At 58.3% G+C, this 17321-nt stretch overlaps 1 protein-coding gene across 1 annotated transcript in view; it reads right to left on the bottom strand.

Moving 5' to 3' along the window:
- Positions 1-17287, bottom strand: part of DOC2B (double C2 domain beta) — a 35133-nt gene extending 17846 nt beyond the window's left edge. Inside the window, exons 1-2 of the mRNA XM_050909052.1 lie at positions 16957-17287; positions 5422-5501 (exon numbers count right to left, since the gene is read on the bottom strand). Coding sequence (XP_050765009.1) covers positions 5422-5501; positions 16957-17287 — 411 coding nt within the window. The remainder of the gene's footprint in view (positions 1-5421; positions 5502-16956) is intronic.
- Between the last annotated feature and the right edge of the window lie 34 nt (positions 17288-17321).

The raw sequence follows: 17321 nt of genomic DNA, 5'->3' as shown, positions 1-17321 counted from the left end.
GGCATGGAAACCAGGCTGGGTGATGCTAAAGACTCATCATACCCTTTGTGTGATGAGCAGAGTATTCGGTGCCCGGGATTAATGAGTGCGTGCAGCTGCCAGGGATCCACCTGGCAGGAAAGCATTCGTATGGGCTGCTGGTGGAAAGGCTGCCCGCAGTGAAAATGTAATCATCAAGGCCTGGGTTTGGGCAAATCAAAGAGGGAAATGCTGGAGAAATCGCTTCCATACTTCACACGTATGAAATAACGCTCCCAGCTCAAGCCACAGCACCAAGGCAGCCCCTCAGGACCCCCCCGTCCCACCTCTCCCTGATTTACACAACTCGGTCGAGGGTCCGAGCTGCTCCTGACCTTGGTGAGGGCTCTGCTTCGGAGACAAGCGCGCTGCCCCAGGGCAAGGGAGACCAAATGGTGCCCAGCAAAGAGGATTTTGCTTCTAAAGCAGAGCCAAAAGGATAAAAATATCAGCAGCAAATGGAGGCTAAATGGCTCTGCTTTAATTGCAGTGCCTCTCAGGTGATGTCCCTGAGCCCAGCAAGAAGAGGAAGGCAGCAGATACGGAGGACGGGAGGAAGGTGGTGGTATCAGCTGCAGCTCCACGGGCAGACACGGCAGCAAGGGGCTGGGCTGGTTCCCAGGCTCCGGAGGGGATCCGGCCGGCCGGGCACACAAACTGGTCACGGCCGAGCAAAGCAAAGGCTCTCCCCAGCCTCCCGCGGCAGAGGTGCCCCACCTGCCCGATGCTGCGCGGCAAATGAAATCAGAAGCAAGCAAGCAAATTCCCATGAAAATGGATGGAGAAAGACAGGCAGCTCTGTAATTCACCCATCAATTCAGTTCAATTAAATTACCTTCTGAGGAGGCTATTAAAGGCTTTTTTAATAGATGTGCTATGGAAGATGGAGTGACAGGAGCCTGGAAAATAGCTCCTAATGTCACGTCTACCTCCCTCCCATGTCGCTCAATACGAATTTGGCGCAGGGCTGAACTTAACATGAGAGCAGCCCCGATGGCTCTGCCCCGCAAAGCTGCTCCCGTGGGAGCTCACCCCTCCCAGGGACCCGCAGGGTGACCAGCACCATTCCTTCCCCTGCGTGGAGGGACCTCCAGCCTAAAGCTGCTCTGAGAGAGCCGAGAGGCAGAGGAGGACCACAGGGCTCATACATGGGGGCAGAATCTCCCATTGGCTTCAGCCAGCGCAGCCCCAGCTCCAACCGGTCCTCCTGCCGGGACCAATTTACAGTGCTGTGCATCACGGCACGGGCGATGGAGCCGAGACCGAGTTTCATCTTTTCCTCTACCCAGCCCCAACATCCCTGCTGGAATCCTACGGAGACCGACAGCCCTGCTGCATCCCAGCTGCTGCCAGCTGCTCTCCGTGCCAGTGACATTTAGCTAATCAATAGGATTTAATTATGAGTCGGGCTAATCGGGCTGCCGATTAACGCCGCGCTAGAGGCATACAGAAATCACAGGAGACGGATTCGTTCCATCATTTGCCCCACGGCGAGCTGCCTGCCCAGTGAGCAGGCTCCCTGCTGCCCAAAAACCAGCCTGGACACTTCTTCCCAGGCCAAGGCATCCCATTCCGACATGGGGCAAACTCTGTACTTCCACCCTGACAGCCCAGAGGACATACAGCTTCGAGATGGGAATTTCCCTGCAGTGATAAATATTTATGAGTAAATCCATAAGTAATGCTCAGTGCAGACCTCCAGCACTCGGCTTCGGTTGGAAGTGGGGGAGTATCCAAATGCTCGGCAGGGTGGAAACTCCCTGGTGTCTTCTAGCTGCGGCTGCAGCCAGCGGTGCAGGGAGAGCAGCCCAGGTACGCTCGGATGGGCAGCCTCTGCTCTGCGTGGCCTGCCTGCGGCCAGGGAGCTGCCTGCACCGCTGCCTGCGCAGCCACCTGAGGCTCGCCCAGGGCATCTTCCTCCCGAAAGCAGGAGACCAACGGAGCTAAAGGATAGCACAGCCCCACCGTGTCTGCACGCCTGCACGTTAATCGTATCATTTTCTATCACATTTTATAGGAGGGGGTGATGCCCAGCGCGGCCCGGGGGCAGCCCGGCCATTTCCCACACATGATGGTACGGACCAACATAACCCCGGGAGAGCGCACAGCACTCGTGCACGGCAGCAGGCAGCAAGGGGAGAGCCCTCCTGCCAGCCTGCCACGCGGCTGCTCCCGCAGTCCAGAAACGGGCTCCCACACCGCCCTGATTTATTCTCCCATCGATCCGAGCTGAGCCGCAACGTGCCTGAATTCAGCCGCGCCTGAAGCGTGAAAGGCAGGGTACAGGCAGGGCTGCTGCCAAGACCAAAAGCCATTAGCACGAGGCGGCTGCTGGCAGCCTGCCTGCTCCTGCCTGCACAGGGTCCTGAGCTTTCTGCTTGCAAGGGAGAGGTGGCAGAAACGCTGGGCATGCCACCACAGCCCTGCTCCAGCCGGGGAGCGATGGAGTTTCTTGGTCCTTACCTCCCCGGTGCCGCGATACCCCAGGACAGCATCTGCTTCAGCCCCACGGTGCAGCACCAGCGAGCCCTGATGCTGCTGCGGTTGCCTGGGGCTCACACCAGCGTGGCGGGGGTGACAACCTGGTGCCGGCGCAGGCAGCGTGGGGAGAGGCACGGCGGCTGCCCCACCTGCCGAGACCATACCCCGACTGCACCCGCTGAAGGCAACGCCAAAGCGTAGGACTGTCCTAAGAGGTTAAGGCTGGAGGTGGATGCTCCTTGAGCATGCCGTGGTCTTCCCTCTCCCTGCAGAGGCAGGACTCGTCTTGCAATCCAGATGTGGACTAACAGCAGCCCCACGCTTAATCTGTTCATCTCCAGGAGGCACCGGGATCCTCACTTCCCCGGCTAGAGCCTGCAGAGATGCCAGGCACTCGCTGCCTTCCAAAATCAGCCTCCAGATATCCATCTGCTGGCACAAAGTGCCTGATGGCAGGTCACCTCTATGTGCTATTAGGGAAACTGAAGCACCAAGCACCTTGCTCCTGGTGTAACCACACAGCCTGGGGATAGCCCCGCAGCTACCAGCTTCCACACTCATACTTCCCACAATGAAGCAAACCTCCTTTCATTCCCTATTCCAGCTCCATCCAAACTTGGGATACAGGTTGACCTGAGGGTCTAGAAACACCCAGCATCTTGCAGATCCCGCTGCGAACGTACACAAAGAAACACTTCAGATGTGCCCAGGCACCCAGCACCAGGGCAAGCCCCCCGCGCGGAGCGGCTGTCCCGACCTCCTGCACCATACAGCAGCTGATGGCTGCCGAGCAGAAAATTGGTGGCAGAGCACGACGGATTGGATTGAACCCACCGCCGGTGCCTCCAAGAGCCTGCTAACCCCCTTCCCACTCCCCAGGAGCCCATAACGGGACTCGGGAGGGACATGAGCAGACATAAAAGTGCTGGAGATTAAAATAAATAGAGAGAAGCAAAAAGATCTAAAGGGAGAGAGAGGGTTGGTGGGGGGGGCGTTATCAAAGGGAGAAAGAAAAACACTTCTCACATGGCTGAAATAGTCCAGGTTTTAACGGCTGCTGGCAGCAACCCAGGCTCCAGGAGCTCCTAGAGTCGGGACATGTCCTGAGGACACTTTCCTTGGGGGCCTGAGATATCACACCCAAGACACCGGCCAGGCCAGCCCCAGCCCAAATCCAAGGGCAACGCACATCCCGGCACCACGCTGTGGCTCGTGTGCGTGGCCCCGGCGCTTCCCGGCCACCGCATCACCTCCTCTACAGCACTACTGCTAACGTCTACGCAGCCAACGCCGGCTCCCACCGACGGCAGCCGGGGTCCTGGCCCTTACCTTTTTGTAGTCAAGTTTTGGCAGCTTTCCCCAGGCGAGAGATGAAATGAGAGCGAGCAGATGGCAATGTAAATAAAAGAGAAAAATCGGAGAATGAGAGCAGAATGGAAATGAACAGGACTCGAACGCTTGAATGTCAGAGTGGCGAGGGGGGGTCTGCCAACCCCACGAGAGGGGCGAAGCCGGTGCCGCGTGGTGGCCCCAGCCCCGTGGGACGGGGTCAGCAACCACTATTCCCATACAGCCGGGTGGGCACGGCGGGGATCAGGGCTCTCCTTCGTCAGCCCTGCCTTTGCTCTCGCTGCTATTAGATCCTATCACTTGCCGCTTGCAGGTCTCCTTCCTCCCTGTCTTCCACCCACTGCAAACCCAATTAGAAATCTCCTCCTTGGCACCGCTCCCGAGCACACCAAGGGAAGCCTGACCCAGAGGCTGCCGGTGAATTCACGGGCAACAGGCAGGGGGGCGGCGGGGAGGGAAGCAAAACTCACCGGCTGCCTCAGCCCTGCCCCGGCAGCCCTGCCCAGGGAGCCGTGGGTGCTGCGCTCGCCCCCCCACCCCGGCCAGGAGCAGCTCCAGGTCTGCAGGGGCAGATGCCTCCACGCTCATCCCCAAAGCCAAGCTTTCGTGCTTGAGGTCTTATTCCAGACAGGGAAAACCCTGGGGTGGGGACGTGCATTCGCAGCACCCAGCGCAGCACCCAGCGCAGCAGGCTCTGGGGTGGGGGCTGCAAATAAGCCAGTTGCAGCTGGAGGGGAGAGGAGCATCCTATGAAGGCAAACAGTGTGGGCTGATCCTCTGGGGGCTCAGCTCACAGCCCATTCTCCTGCAGTTTTTCCTGTCTTCTGTAAAAACTCTCCACCCCTTCCCAAGATCTACAGGGACTTAGGTCTTCTTCCGCCAACCCACCACTGCTGGGACCCAGCCATGTTGACCTGGAGCCCTTGCTGCTCTGGTCCTTATGCTGGGTGAAGCAGAGAGGAACCGAGCAGCGCCCAGAAGCACCTTCCACGAGCCCAGAGGCAGAATCAGGACCTCAGTTATCTGTTTCTGCTCCAAAATGTGCAAAAAACCCCTAATTGCTTCAATCACGCAGACGGCAAAGGCGCTGAGGCAGAGCACTTTGTGGCAATGATTAGCAGCATTTAGAAGAGCCATTTATAAACTGACAGCCGGTCACAGCGTCAAATAAATAACAACATTGGGTTGGGTGCTTTTCTAAAAAGCATCAATAGCTGCAACCATCTCATCACAGGGATGAGCCGCCGTCTCCGTCCTGCCAGAAATGCCCTGAAAGGCAGGGATGGAGGGGAAGGAGAGGGCAGAAGCACTGGGTGTCAGGATGAAAGTGGAGCTGCCAAAGGGATGGCCGCAGTCAGGGACACCAGAGCCCCCGGCACAACCCGGGGACGGGGGGACACCTGGCTGTCCCCACACGCTGCCCTCACTGCTGCATTTGCTTGGCACAGCCACGGCACCCGGGTGGCCTCGTGGTTTTGGCAGGGCTCTGGTGGCCCCATAACGCAGGACAAAGGTGGCCAGCTCCAGGCATATTCGGTCCTTGCTGTTCACATGCCCGGCGCTGAGACGTACCTTGGCTTTATTGATCGTGCAGTGGAGAGCGTTGTTTTCTTGATCATAGAGCAAGCTGAAATCCAGCGTCCCCAGCGTGGCTGCAAAGGAGAGAAGATGTTATTAACCTGCGGGGCCCAGCAAACACTGGCTTTTCTCCCTCTAAGCACAAAAGGAGTGGATGAAGATGCTAGAGAAATGGCTGCAGACATTATAAAACATAAAGCACCCTCCTGTGAGCCCTGTTATGAAACACGGCTTCATGCTGGCAGACTGGTGGCCATCCCCACGTTTGGCCGGTGGGGCTGGCACAGCCCTAGGAGAGGAGCAAGAAGGATGAACGGCTGCGGCTCGCCCAGGCACTGTGGCCAGCACAGAGGCTTCGTCTCCATGGGCTTTCACATGGGTGGCCCCCATCTATCAGCAGCCCCACCACAGCCAGCAGCTTCCCGTCCCCCAGGAGCTGAAGGCTCTTCTCCGGGAAGATCCGGGCACAGCTGGGATGCAGCCGAGACCCGCTGTCGGCACATCTCCCCCCCTCCAGCCCCGCTGGCATTCCCAGAATGCGTATTTGTATACTGACACCTTCAAACAAATGAGCCACCAATGGGACCCCTTCCCAGCTCCAATTTGGCTGCAAACTGTAAATTAAACCCAGTGAGAACGGAAATACTTTTACGGTTAAAATGAAAAACACCAGCAATCAGAGCAGTGTTCCCTTACGGCATCCGCAACCCAGGAACGGCAGCAACGGGGCAGCTCCTGGGATGGGACCACAGGGAAGGGGCAGGAGACCAGAACAAACAAGAAGAGCCTCAGCAGCAAAAGTACATTTGATTTGAGAAATTCTTTCCCTTTGGATGATCTGAGCAAGTCACGCTAATCCAAAGCAGAGGAAAAGCCTTAAAAAGACATGCTTTCCAAAAACATGATTTAACCTTCTCCAAGGCTCCTGGACTCGATTTGCACACCAAAGCCCGGACACGGAGCAGCATCTCCCCTGGCACAGCTTCACCTGCCACCAGCCTTGAACTTCCAGGGCGGCTCTAGACCCGGCGACCCACACTTTTCCATGCCCACCTTCCCAAAAGGGGGCTGCCCGAGCGCTGCCTTGCCGCCGCGCAGCATCCCACCGCTGTTTCCAAGGTAACTGCACCTTCCCGCCGCACACGCAGGTTCAGAGCAGGGGAAGGAAAAAAAAAAAAATCCAAAATAAAAACCAGAACGATTTTGCTTAATATCAAAGCAGGGTTTGCTGCCTGGGAGGTAAGTTAGACAAACTTTATGGCAGGAAATAAGGTGCTTTTTTTCCAGCATCGATAGCCTCTGCAGCAAGGTGCCCCGGGAGGCGGGAGATATTCAGGGGACTGAAACCTTCCTGCTACAATTTCACAGCGATCTTCCAGCCCAAACGCAAGTGAGCTACAGGTTTGCCTGCTAGCAAATAAAAATCATTGCTCCGGAGCAAGTACCTTGCCTTCAAAGCAGAGCAAATATTCAGAGAGATTTCTGCCAGAATAATGTACCCCGCCTTATTCTGGAGTAATTTCATGGCACATTAGCTATGGGTTTAGGTCGTAAATCAGTGGGGTTTACCTGCCAGTGCTCAGGGAAGATGGAACTGATACAGGGTGAGGCCAAACCTCCAACACCTTGCGCGGCGTCTCTGGGTTTGGCCCAAACGGGCATTTCCAGAGCAATTACTGGCCAAACTCGCTCCACATCACGCAAGGAGGAGGGAAGCGCAGCAGTGCCCCAGCGTGCTGGCGGCTGGTTGCCCCCTGCCCGCGCTCAGCGATGGGGAGCTCACGGCCCCGTACGGCACCGTCAAAGCACCAGCTCGGGGGGCCGGTGCGGCGGGCTGTGCCGGGGCGGGTGTAAGTGGGAGGCTCCACGGCACGCGGGCGAAAGCCAAGTCAGCAAAACTCAGCAAATCTGCATTTTCGCTCGAGAGCGGAAGATGAAGCCTCCGGTTTCGGAGCCTCATCCTCTCCACCTGCCCTTTAATCAGCCGCTTCCTGCCAGCCCCACCGCTCGGCCCTCCCAACTTCAAGCTGTTATTTTATTTTTATCACAGAAGGGGGCCCGTGGCTTAGCCTGCTGGATTTGGCAATTTATAAAACAAATTAAAAGCTTGGCATGAAAACAGACTTCATCCAGGAAATACTGACAAAGCCTCCTGTCCCCTCAGTGCCGCAACCTGCCCCAGGGGTGAGGGCAGCGGGGAGCCCCGCTCCAGCAAGACGGGCAAAATCTAAAAGCACCGTAACACAGCAGCAGACGCTTGTTTTGCAGTTGGGGACTAAAGTCCTGCTCCCCAGCGCTGGCGGTCCATGAGCAAACCTTGAGCAGTTCCCATTCATCTCGGAGCTGCCAGCAGATGGGAGGGCACGGATCGGGGTGCATGGCTCCCCCCAGCCCTGCCGGGCTCCTTCCCCGGCTCTCCTCCAGTCCTGGAGGGGTTTTCCTCTACGCAGGGATTTTTTTTGTTGATGGTAAGTCTCGATTCCCAAGGAAGGGTCTGCCTTTGGCAGAGGGATGCGGAAACATCAGCGGAACGTGTTGTGCTAATTGCTTAAAAACACAGCCGTATGGAGATGACAAAAGGGATCAGGCTAACTTGGGGTTTGGCAGCTAAGGTGCCGCTACGGAGCCGAGGGCGAGCGCTGCTGCAAGAGCCAGGACCCAGCGGGGCGGCGGATGCTGAGGACACATCTCCCGCAGGAGCAGAGCACCCGCAGCGCGGCCGCGGCCATGCACGCTGTCTCCGTTACCTCCTGGGGATGCGCTGCCGGGTGACGGATCCAGCACAGCGGCGAAGGCAGAGACAAGGCTGGCACTCAAGCTGCCTGCGTCCCCGGCCGGCTGCTCCCCGGCAGACTGGCCCCAGGGTTGCTCGGGGGCCTGAGGAGATGGCAGGGGACTTCCACCTGAAGCCAGGGGTGGGAGCCACCCTGCAGCCTGCAACAGCTCCGTGCAAACCCCCAGGGGATCGCAGCCAGCCCTGCGCTCCCAGAGCACGGAGCACACCGAGCGAGCGGCCAGGCGAGCCACCACCAAAACACCGGCATGGGTCTCACCGCTCTCAACCCCTCCTGCCAAACTGCCTGCAGCACATCCAGCCCTGGCTGTGGGAGACCCGCCATCTCCAGCCAGCAGGATTGGGCCCAAAGCCTCCGGGCTGCAGCAGCCACCCAGGGAGGCAGCCGGCTCTGAACAGGGCCCTCCGCAAAGCGGCCGAATCGCCCTTCTTTGATTGCTTTCCGCCTCCCACCCGTCCTCGCAGCTGAGATGCAACTCGATTGTGCTCTTAATTAGGGGAGCAAGTGGCTAAAAAAGAAAAGGGCAGCAATTAGACTCGAAGCGCTGTTACTAGACGTATTTAACTCGACTGGGCTATTCTGAACGCTGCCCTCTAATCACCCAGGCTGCAAATAAAAAAATATAAATAAATGTCTTTGTGAGGCATTACAAAGGCAGCTTTGCGCTCTCCAGACAGCAGGCAGGATGTATTATTATTATTATTATTATTATCACGATTATTCTGCTCCAATGATAAAATAACCATTAGGAGAGCTGAACTCATTAGCAGGTTCTGACCCTTCTTCCTCTCCATGAATTGGGACAGATTGATGGGAAGGTGCCAGCCAGGGTCTGGCATTTAACACAGGCTCTAAAAAGGAAAATAAATCTGACTTGCACAGGAACGCGGCCTCTTCTCCCACTGACCTTTGGGCATTTTGATTAATTCAGTGGGCCACAAAATTATTAGAGGCCAGCATAACCGGCAGATGCGTCTCCGGGCTTAGCCGTGGGATACGGCGAGCGCGCCTGGAGCCCGCGGGCAGCGCGGCGTCCTGGCACAGCGCCGCTGCCGCCCGTGTTGGTGGAGTCGGCAGAAATTGTTTATTGCTGACATTTCCCATCAGCGCCCAGGGTGACGGGGAGGCTGAAGTAGCTTCTATTTATACCTGCGGGATGAAAGGCAAAACGCGGTGATAAATCTGTGCTCTGCTCCCTTATCCAGCCCCTGTCCTTGCAGGCTACGTGCCCTTGCCTGGCCCACGCAGGGCGGCAGAGCCACCCCCTCAGTGGCCTGGGACACCCCAAGGAGAAGAGTTTCTCAGCCCAAGAGATGCTCAAGACATGGAAGAGGCACTGACGCTTGCGGAACAGACCCACAAGCTTCGGCAAAGCCCGCAGGGGAAGGAAGCGATGATTGAGTGGGCTCCTTACCTTCCAAAGTCAGGGAAGCTTTGGCGGCGCGACTGCCATTAGAAAGCCCAGCAAGGCTCTACACCAGGAGAAACTGAGGTGTGCACAAAAAAACCCACTATAGAACTAATTAAAAAGAAGTCCAAAAGCCTTAAGTCCCTCTGCTTATCAGCATTGCTGCTCCCAAGATAATCTGCTCACGGATTTTGTGCCAGGGAGATCAGAGTGGAGCAGTAAAAAGACTGCTGGGGATTGTCTGGATTAGCTCTCCCTTACAGAAAGCACAGGTTCAGTAACCTTCAGACTGGGTATTTTTTAATGCACTATAAAAGATAGGTCCCTATTCTTCCATTGCTTTAATTTTCCTCTGCAATGGAGATAATTTTAAAGGTCCTGAAAGGCAGCAAGTAATTCTGTGCACTTACAGCCCCATGTAAAATGTCGGTAAATGACTCCTCAGGAGGAACAGAAATTATTTCTCGCCGTTTCCAAGCAGGGCTGCTGCAGATCGCTTTGGTGGGTGGCTGCGTGCGCTCCTGCCTCCCCAGGCCCAGCGGCACACGATGGGGCAGCGAGCACAGGGGCAGCTCGAGGACTGCCTCCCTGCCCCACTTGGGAGCGAGCCCCTGAAAGCCCCCAGGGTTACCCCTGGAAAACAGCACCGTCGGTCCCAGCAGCCTCCTGCAGCCGGCACCGAGCTTGCCCAGCACCCGCAGCGCTCCCGGGTCCATGCACGGAGCCGCTTGGGCTGCTGCTTCCGACTCCTGTGCCTCCATGGGGAGAGGGTGTGCGGCTTGTCAGGGATGGATCCTGCAAGGTGCTGAGTCAAGGCGCTGCGGACCCTGATGGCTGCAAGCCCCCAGGTCTGATGGTAGCGCTGACCTCTGGCACGAACCTACAGCCACAGGCATCGCTGCGGGTTTCAGCATCAGCCGGGGAAGGTGGCAAGGGCAGGTGGAAACGGGACGCTTCCGAAAGTCAGCATCACCATGAGCTACTCCATGAAAAAGGTGTCCTGTGGAAGGTTTTGGGACGTTTCCCAAGGACAGCACACCATGCTGGGACACGGACATTCCCATCGGCACCTGGACCACGTGGTGCCAGCCAGCAGCATCGCGGGACTCCGGTCCGTTGTTGCAGGCAGGGCAGGACGTTCCCAGTCCTACACAAAAACCCAGCAGGGACTGGATCCAGCACACAGGCAGACCTTCCTTCCTCGGGAGCTCCATGGATGCGGCTGAATTCAACAGGACCAGGAGTGAGGAACAAGCACAACTCTTCTTTCTTGCAACCGCTCCCTGCCTCGTCGTGGGTTTTTCACTTAAAACCTACGGCAATTAGTAGTTCTTCATTTCGGAGACACAGCGCCAGCCCCTGGCAAGCTCCGGAGCAGGGAGCTGCTTCTTTGTGAGGCTGGTTGATGGATGCTCATCAGCTCTTCTGTCTTCTCCAGGAGGAGTGTTCAGAGGAACACTTATCTGCTCAGAACAGTTCAGAGATGCAATTATGTTTTACAGCACTAAATGGTCCCTGATGTCAGCAGCAATTAGACTTTCAGCAATTTCAATTTAGAGATGGCCTTCAAATCTCTCCCTCTCTCTCCCTTTAATGAAATACAGTATTGCAATTAACAACCCCCCCAAAATTGCCTTCAGTGTTAAATACAAAGATGAAAGATCCGGGAACCCCTTGGGTTCGAGCACGTTGGAGCAAGGGGTGTCAGTGAAGGGATGAGGGCGGCAGAGCTGCTGCGGGGCAGGGAGCCTCCCTCCTCCAGCCGGGCATCGTCTCCCCTCCTGCACGCTGGGACCAAGGGAAGATGAAGGGTTGGGCAGGCTGCTGGGGAGGAAGGGAGCCAGGCAGAAGGAGGGCCCCTCGTTAACCAGCAGCCACGTGGCTCCTTCATTAGCAGAGACACTGGAGGCCACAGCCCATATGCTCCCTCCATTGCTGTTGGAGGAGGGATGCCCAGGCAGACCCTGCTCGCCCTTGCGTGCTGGCCTCACTGGGTGCCCTGCGTTCATCTCCAGCACTTCAGGGTGTCCCTGGCCACGGCCATCCCCTGAGAACGAGCATCTCTGGGGGCTGAAGGCTCCTCGGCTCTTTGGAGGACCAGGAGCCCCCGATGAGCAGCCTCTACCTGGACCACTGATGGGGTGGCGAGCAGGAAAGGGTGAGAGCTCACCCCATGCCAGCACCTTCCCGATACCCGGGTATCCTGCAGGACACCAGACAGGAGCGAATCCAAAGTCACCTTGGTTAATGCCCCGTGTCTCCCTTGGGAGGGCTACAAGCTCCCCGATGCCCTTAAACCTCAGGTCTGGCGCTGCCCGGTACCTATACACGTTTCTTTGGCATAGGCAGCTCGGTTCATGGTACGGTTGGCAAAACTATGCTCCAGGCTCTGCCGAAATCAGCGGTGGTTTGTTTAGTTTCCCCGAGTCAAAAAATACTTCTTTTGGCTTTATCTGGATTGAAAAGACGATTCAAAGGTTATAAATAGCAGTGGCAGCATATGCTAAGGAGCTGCGTTTCAGAAGTAAATATCCTCATCGTTTCAATGTACATTTCCCCTCGTCGTCTCTCCTGCCTCCTCCTGTCTGGCCGAAAGCACTGCCAGGTGACTTGCAAACCCTGCACCCCTTAAGACCTTCATTCTTCTTTACGTCTTGAAGCAGCCAGTAATTAATATCTGCGTGACAGCTTTGCCTGCCTAATTATCTTCTTTGCTCAAAATAAGAGTCTTCCTAAATAACTTCTGTGGCGTTGCTTGCAGCAGGCGTCACGAGCAGCCGTGCACCAGGACAGGCCTCAGCTGTAGTTTGGAGAAGTCGTTTTTATGCTGCTGCAGCTCGGGAGCTCGCGAGCCTGCTCCTCCCATGAATAAAGCTGGGCATGCTATAAAATTGGCTGGGTTTGTACATATATAAACAGCCTGGGAGCACTGGCAGGAACAGTACGGGGCAGCTCGTCCAGAAACACCAGCTCCCGCAGCTCCTGCTCTCGGGCTGCCTCCCCATCCAAAAACCCAGAGCCAAACCCATACAGAGGAGGGAGGAAATTCCAGCGCCGGCCGCAGCCTTGCTCTGAAGCCAAACGGCAGCTCAGGGGAACGGAGCATTTCTTCAAGGGCTAGAAACTTGCTTGCACGTGACAGAAGAAGGATGGCCGTTCCCTCCAGTGCTGTCCCCCGGCGAGAGCAGCCCACGGCAGTGCTCCCTCAGAGGGACCACGTTTCTACTTCTGTGCTGCTTGTGCAGAGATTTCAGAGACCTTTAAAAATCTGTCAGGTACAAATTCACGCCGGCGCTGTGGAGGGGAAAGCGCAGCCACTCGAGGGGCAGCGATCTGCGTGGCATCAGGGGCGATGGGAAGCGAGACCCAGCTCCTCGCAGGTGGCACATTGCCACCTAGCTGGCATTTGCTTGTTTTTCTTGTGAACCAAGTTCCCCTGGCAGTGTGCCGTCCGACTGAGTGGGAAGCATCCCCCATGGCTGGGCACCCCAGGGGACAGGGCACCACTGCCGTCACCGGCCACCAGCCAGGGGAACCAAGGACGAGGTGAGAGCCGGGTGTCCTGAGGCAGTAAGAGTGAATCCCCCCCCTTCCCATCCCCAAATCCCTGCTGCTCCTCTCACCTCAGAGCAGATGCTAGCGCTGGTCCAACGGCACCAAACCACCCTTCTGCAGGGTTTGCACCAAACACGCATTTCCCCACCTCTCCTGCCTCATTCCCCCTCCTCAGCAGCTCTGTTGGGGACAAACCCGCTGCGGGAAGAGTCCTGCTCTGTACAGCCTGGGCTCCGGTCCCAGAGCGTCCCTGCAGAGGTGGGACAGAAGAAGCACAGGGCAGTGACGAGTCCCTCTCCCAGGGTCTCCCAAAGGCCCTGGTATGGCAGAGGGTGCCGACCACGACCCTGCAAATCCTCACAGCATTGCTGCTGGCAGGTCTGATGGGAAAGGCTGGCTTCCGTGCGATTCCCAGTGCTCCCAGGGCCAGCCCCGATGTCTCTGCTCATTATCTGCTCTGTCAGCTCCCCGGCCCTGCCTGCTCCCTGCCACTCGCTGCATTCAACAGGCTGCTTACCGCTGCCCCGCGGGGACCACGCTTGTTTTCCTTGGCACCTCCACAGCTCCCCTGAGCACTGCGCTCCCTGGCTCCACAGGGCTGCATTGTGGTGCCCCAAACCGCTGGCCTCAGCCCCACATGCCCCAGAGCCATCAACTCAAGCCTCTGTACCAGCCTCCCACTGACCGGTGCCATCTGCCTGTGGCAAATGCCCAGGTCAGCGGGTCCCCTCCCACCCTACCGCACCTTGGCCGGGTCCTTGCCCATCTCTGGAGGGATCTCACCTGCTGCCTGCAGCCCTGGGATTCTCGGTTTTCCAAAGCACCAAACACATGCATGCGTGTGCACACACACACACACACACACACACACACACACACGTCCCTGCTCCCTGTGGATGCCAAACCACTGGGTCAGGCCGCTCTGCTTGGATGGGAGCAGACACTGATGCTTCTCCCAGGGCTGCCCTGCTCTGGGGCTGCCCACATCCCGGGGAGAGGCCGTCTGCAAGGAGGGGAGCTCCTGCCAGCGCCACGGGCACCTCCCAGGATTGCTGGTGGGGTCAGGAACACCGCTCGGCAAAGGACTAAGAAATGCGGCGCAGGGAGCCAGCCCAGGCGAGCTGCAGCAGGGCGCAGGCAGGACCTGGCATCGCTCCCTGCAGCCCTGCCAGGGGTGCTGGAGGTCAGGCAGAGAGGCTGGCAGCTCCGGTCCAGCCCCTGCCCGATGCCACCCTGCAGTGCTGCGGTGACTGAGCAACGTGGCCCCGTCACCCATCAGCCTGGTGCTGCTGGAAACCCAGAAACACCAGGCTGGAGAAGTAACCCTGGGAAGAACGAGTGTAGGGGAAACCCAGACAAATGCTGCATCTCTCCAGGCAGGGGCAGCTCTACTCCTCCCACCTGGCCAGCCAGCACCATCGCTTTCATGTTGGAGGAGGGAAACCCGCAGGCAGGTGGGACATGCGGGAAGGAGTCGTCCTCTCCTCCTCCTCCTCCTCCCGATGCATCCTGTCATGGCAAAATCCCTCTCTCTGCACCTCTCCAGGGGCTGTGCTGGGAGCATCTCTGGGGAGCGAGGCAAGACGCGCCCCTGCCTGGCAAGCCCTCGACTTGTGGGTGCTGCACCCAGGCTCCGACACCACCACCCCCAGAGACCTCGGTCAACTCCCTGAACCCCGTGTGTCACCCGAGGGAACTGACACCACTTAAACCCCAACGCTGTCCTGCCGTACAGGCAGAGACAGGTTCCCCAGGGGAAACTGAGTGCAGGTGACTAATGCAGCAGCCCTGAATCACCCGCCAGGGACGTGGGGGAGCTGAAAGACACTCCCCAGTGTAGCCAATGGCTCCAGTCAGGCTGCACGAATCCCCTCCCAGCTCCCCGCCTGGGAAATGGGGCCAGCGAGACCTCGTCTGGCTTTGCGACTTGGCTGCTAAACATGGAGGAGTGACAGTCTCATCCTGCACATTTATGCCAACCAGTGCCCTGAGAGTGGCTGGGGCCGTCCCGTCCTGTCCCCAGAGATGTGACACCAGCAGTCCCACCTCCCGGCTCTGCTCCTGGCACCGCTGTGCCTTTGCCAGCTGAAAACCCACCACATCTGGCAAAGCGGCCTCACCAGTTTGCCTGACACCTGTTACGCTGCAAGAAACACTCTTCCTAACACCAGCCGGGGCGAGGAGACAAACACCCACCGGTCCCCGGCACCACGCCAAGCCGCTTCCAGCATCGCCGGCGGGGCTACATGCACAACGCAGCGCCCTTGGCAATTTCCCTGCGAGTCACCCAGTGAAAGCACTGCACCCCAGGGCCCCAAGCGCTTCGGCTCCCCCACGCACCTCTGCCCCTGAAGCCCAGTTGCTCCCATTTCTATTGTCAGGATGAGCAAAGATGATCTAATAATTAGAGCAGCAAATAACCCAAATCCGGTTAAAGTCACTGTTAACTGCCCGGCTGGGACAAACGCGGCTTAGCAGAGATGTTCTCCCTGGGAGCACAGCGGCTCTCACCTCCTCCAAAGAGAGTGTGACCCCGACACCGGGATGGGGAGAGAGGGAGCGTCAGTTTGGGGTTTGCACCCAGAGCCCCAGCCTCTCCCGGAGCTGTAGCTGGTGGGCAGCAGGCAGAGGCAGGCACAGGGGCAGCCGTGCCACCTTGCAGCGAGCACAGCCCTTCGGGGAGCTCTCCCCGGGGTCACGCTCCGGGGTCTGGCATAGATGGCAGCAGCCCAGGCCAGCCCAGCGCCCGGCAGCGAGGGAGCGATGCCGAGGCAGGGCTGTGACATTTTGCACAGGGAAAGCCACCGCCTGCCCGGCGCTGGGCCGTAAACAGCTCAGCGTCGTGGGAGCTCAGCCTCCTCCTTCCCCCCAGGACAAGCACGCAGCACCGCTCAGCAGCACTGACTCCCTTCCTCTGCATCTCCCTGCTTCAAACTTTGTGCTCAGCCTCTTGCAGGATCTGGCCCCTAAAGGCTGGGCTGAATTGAGACCTTGGGTTTTAACCGACCTCAAGGAAAGCAACACTATCCCAGCCACCGTGGCTGGCAGAGCCAGAGAGCAGCTGCTCTGCAGCCTGCAAGCTTCACCGAGCTGGGTGGGAAGGACGTTTTGGGTAGGGAGGGGTTAAACCTCGCTGCAAACACCTGCATCTACCAGAACCAAAGCCTTCTGTTCAAAAGCCTCCCCTGGTCTCATGCAGGGCTCTGTCTGCAGCTGGAGGGTAAGGAATGACACGCTGGAGTTTGCCGAGGGAGAGGGCAGAGATTTCCCGGGAGGATGTCATTCTGAACAAATCTCCCCGATCTGGAGCCGGGCGATGCCGGAGCGTATCGCCAGCTAATCAGCAGGGTGGCTGGAGCAGGCTGCACCACCGAGACGGATTAACCAAAGGGTCTGAGCCCAGCTGGCGGCCTTCGGAGGCAAGGAGCCGAGCAGGGACGAGGCAGAGAAGTGCATCAACCACAACGGCAAAGCACAGCAACTGGTGGCTCTTGGGAGACTTCCCTAGTTTGGGTTCAGCGGCCAGGCTGGCTGCAGCAGGGACACTCCCAGGGCCTCCCTCCCCCCAGGGCCAGCATCGGAACAGCGCTGTGACAGCCTCCCTGGCTAGAGCAGAGGGCTTGTCACTGCTGCAATGTAATCCCAGGGATGGACGGTGTGGCCGGCAGCCGGGAAGGGCGCACGGCTCAGGCAGCAAGGTGGGGGACCAGTCCTAAGACCCACCCGTGCCCTCAGCACCCGGCAAACTCCCACGGAAACTTAGGAACTCACTGCAGTCGTCGGACTCGTAGCCCTCAGGGTCCACCACCTCCTCAGGTGCTTGGTACTTGGCCGGCTGCTCGGCGGGTGTCGTGCCATACGCCCCGAAAAGCTGGTCCACGTCCTCGTCCTCTTCACGGGGGGCCTCGGCGGGGCTGACGGAGGGCTGGCTGACGGCGGAGCGCAGGGTGCTGCTGCGGCCGACGGCGGCGGGGAGCCCGCGGGGGAAGCGGGGGAAGTAGTCGGAGATCTGCTTGATGGGTTTGATGGGGCCGGGGCAGACGTCAATAGCCATGTGCTCCTGGATACTTATGGTCATTTTCTCTCCTTTTCGGAGTGTCATGCATGCGGCTGTCGGTGCCAAGCCCCTCCGGAGA

Source organism: Gymnogyps californianus, chromosome 20, assembly GCF_018139145.2.
Source record: "Gymnogyps californianus isolate 813 chromosome 20, ASM1813914v2, whole genome shotgun sequence".
Taxonomy (NCBI): domain Eukaryota; kingdom Metazoa; phylum Chordata; class Aves; order Accipitriformes; family Cathartidae; genus Gymnogyps; species Gymnogyps californianus.
Note: the sequence above shows the minus strand (reverse complement) of the source record. Positions and strands in the feature narration are given on the sequence as shown.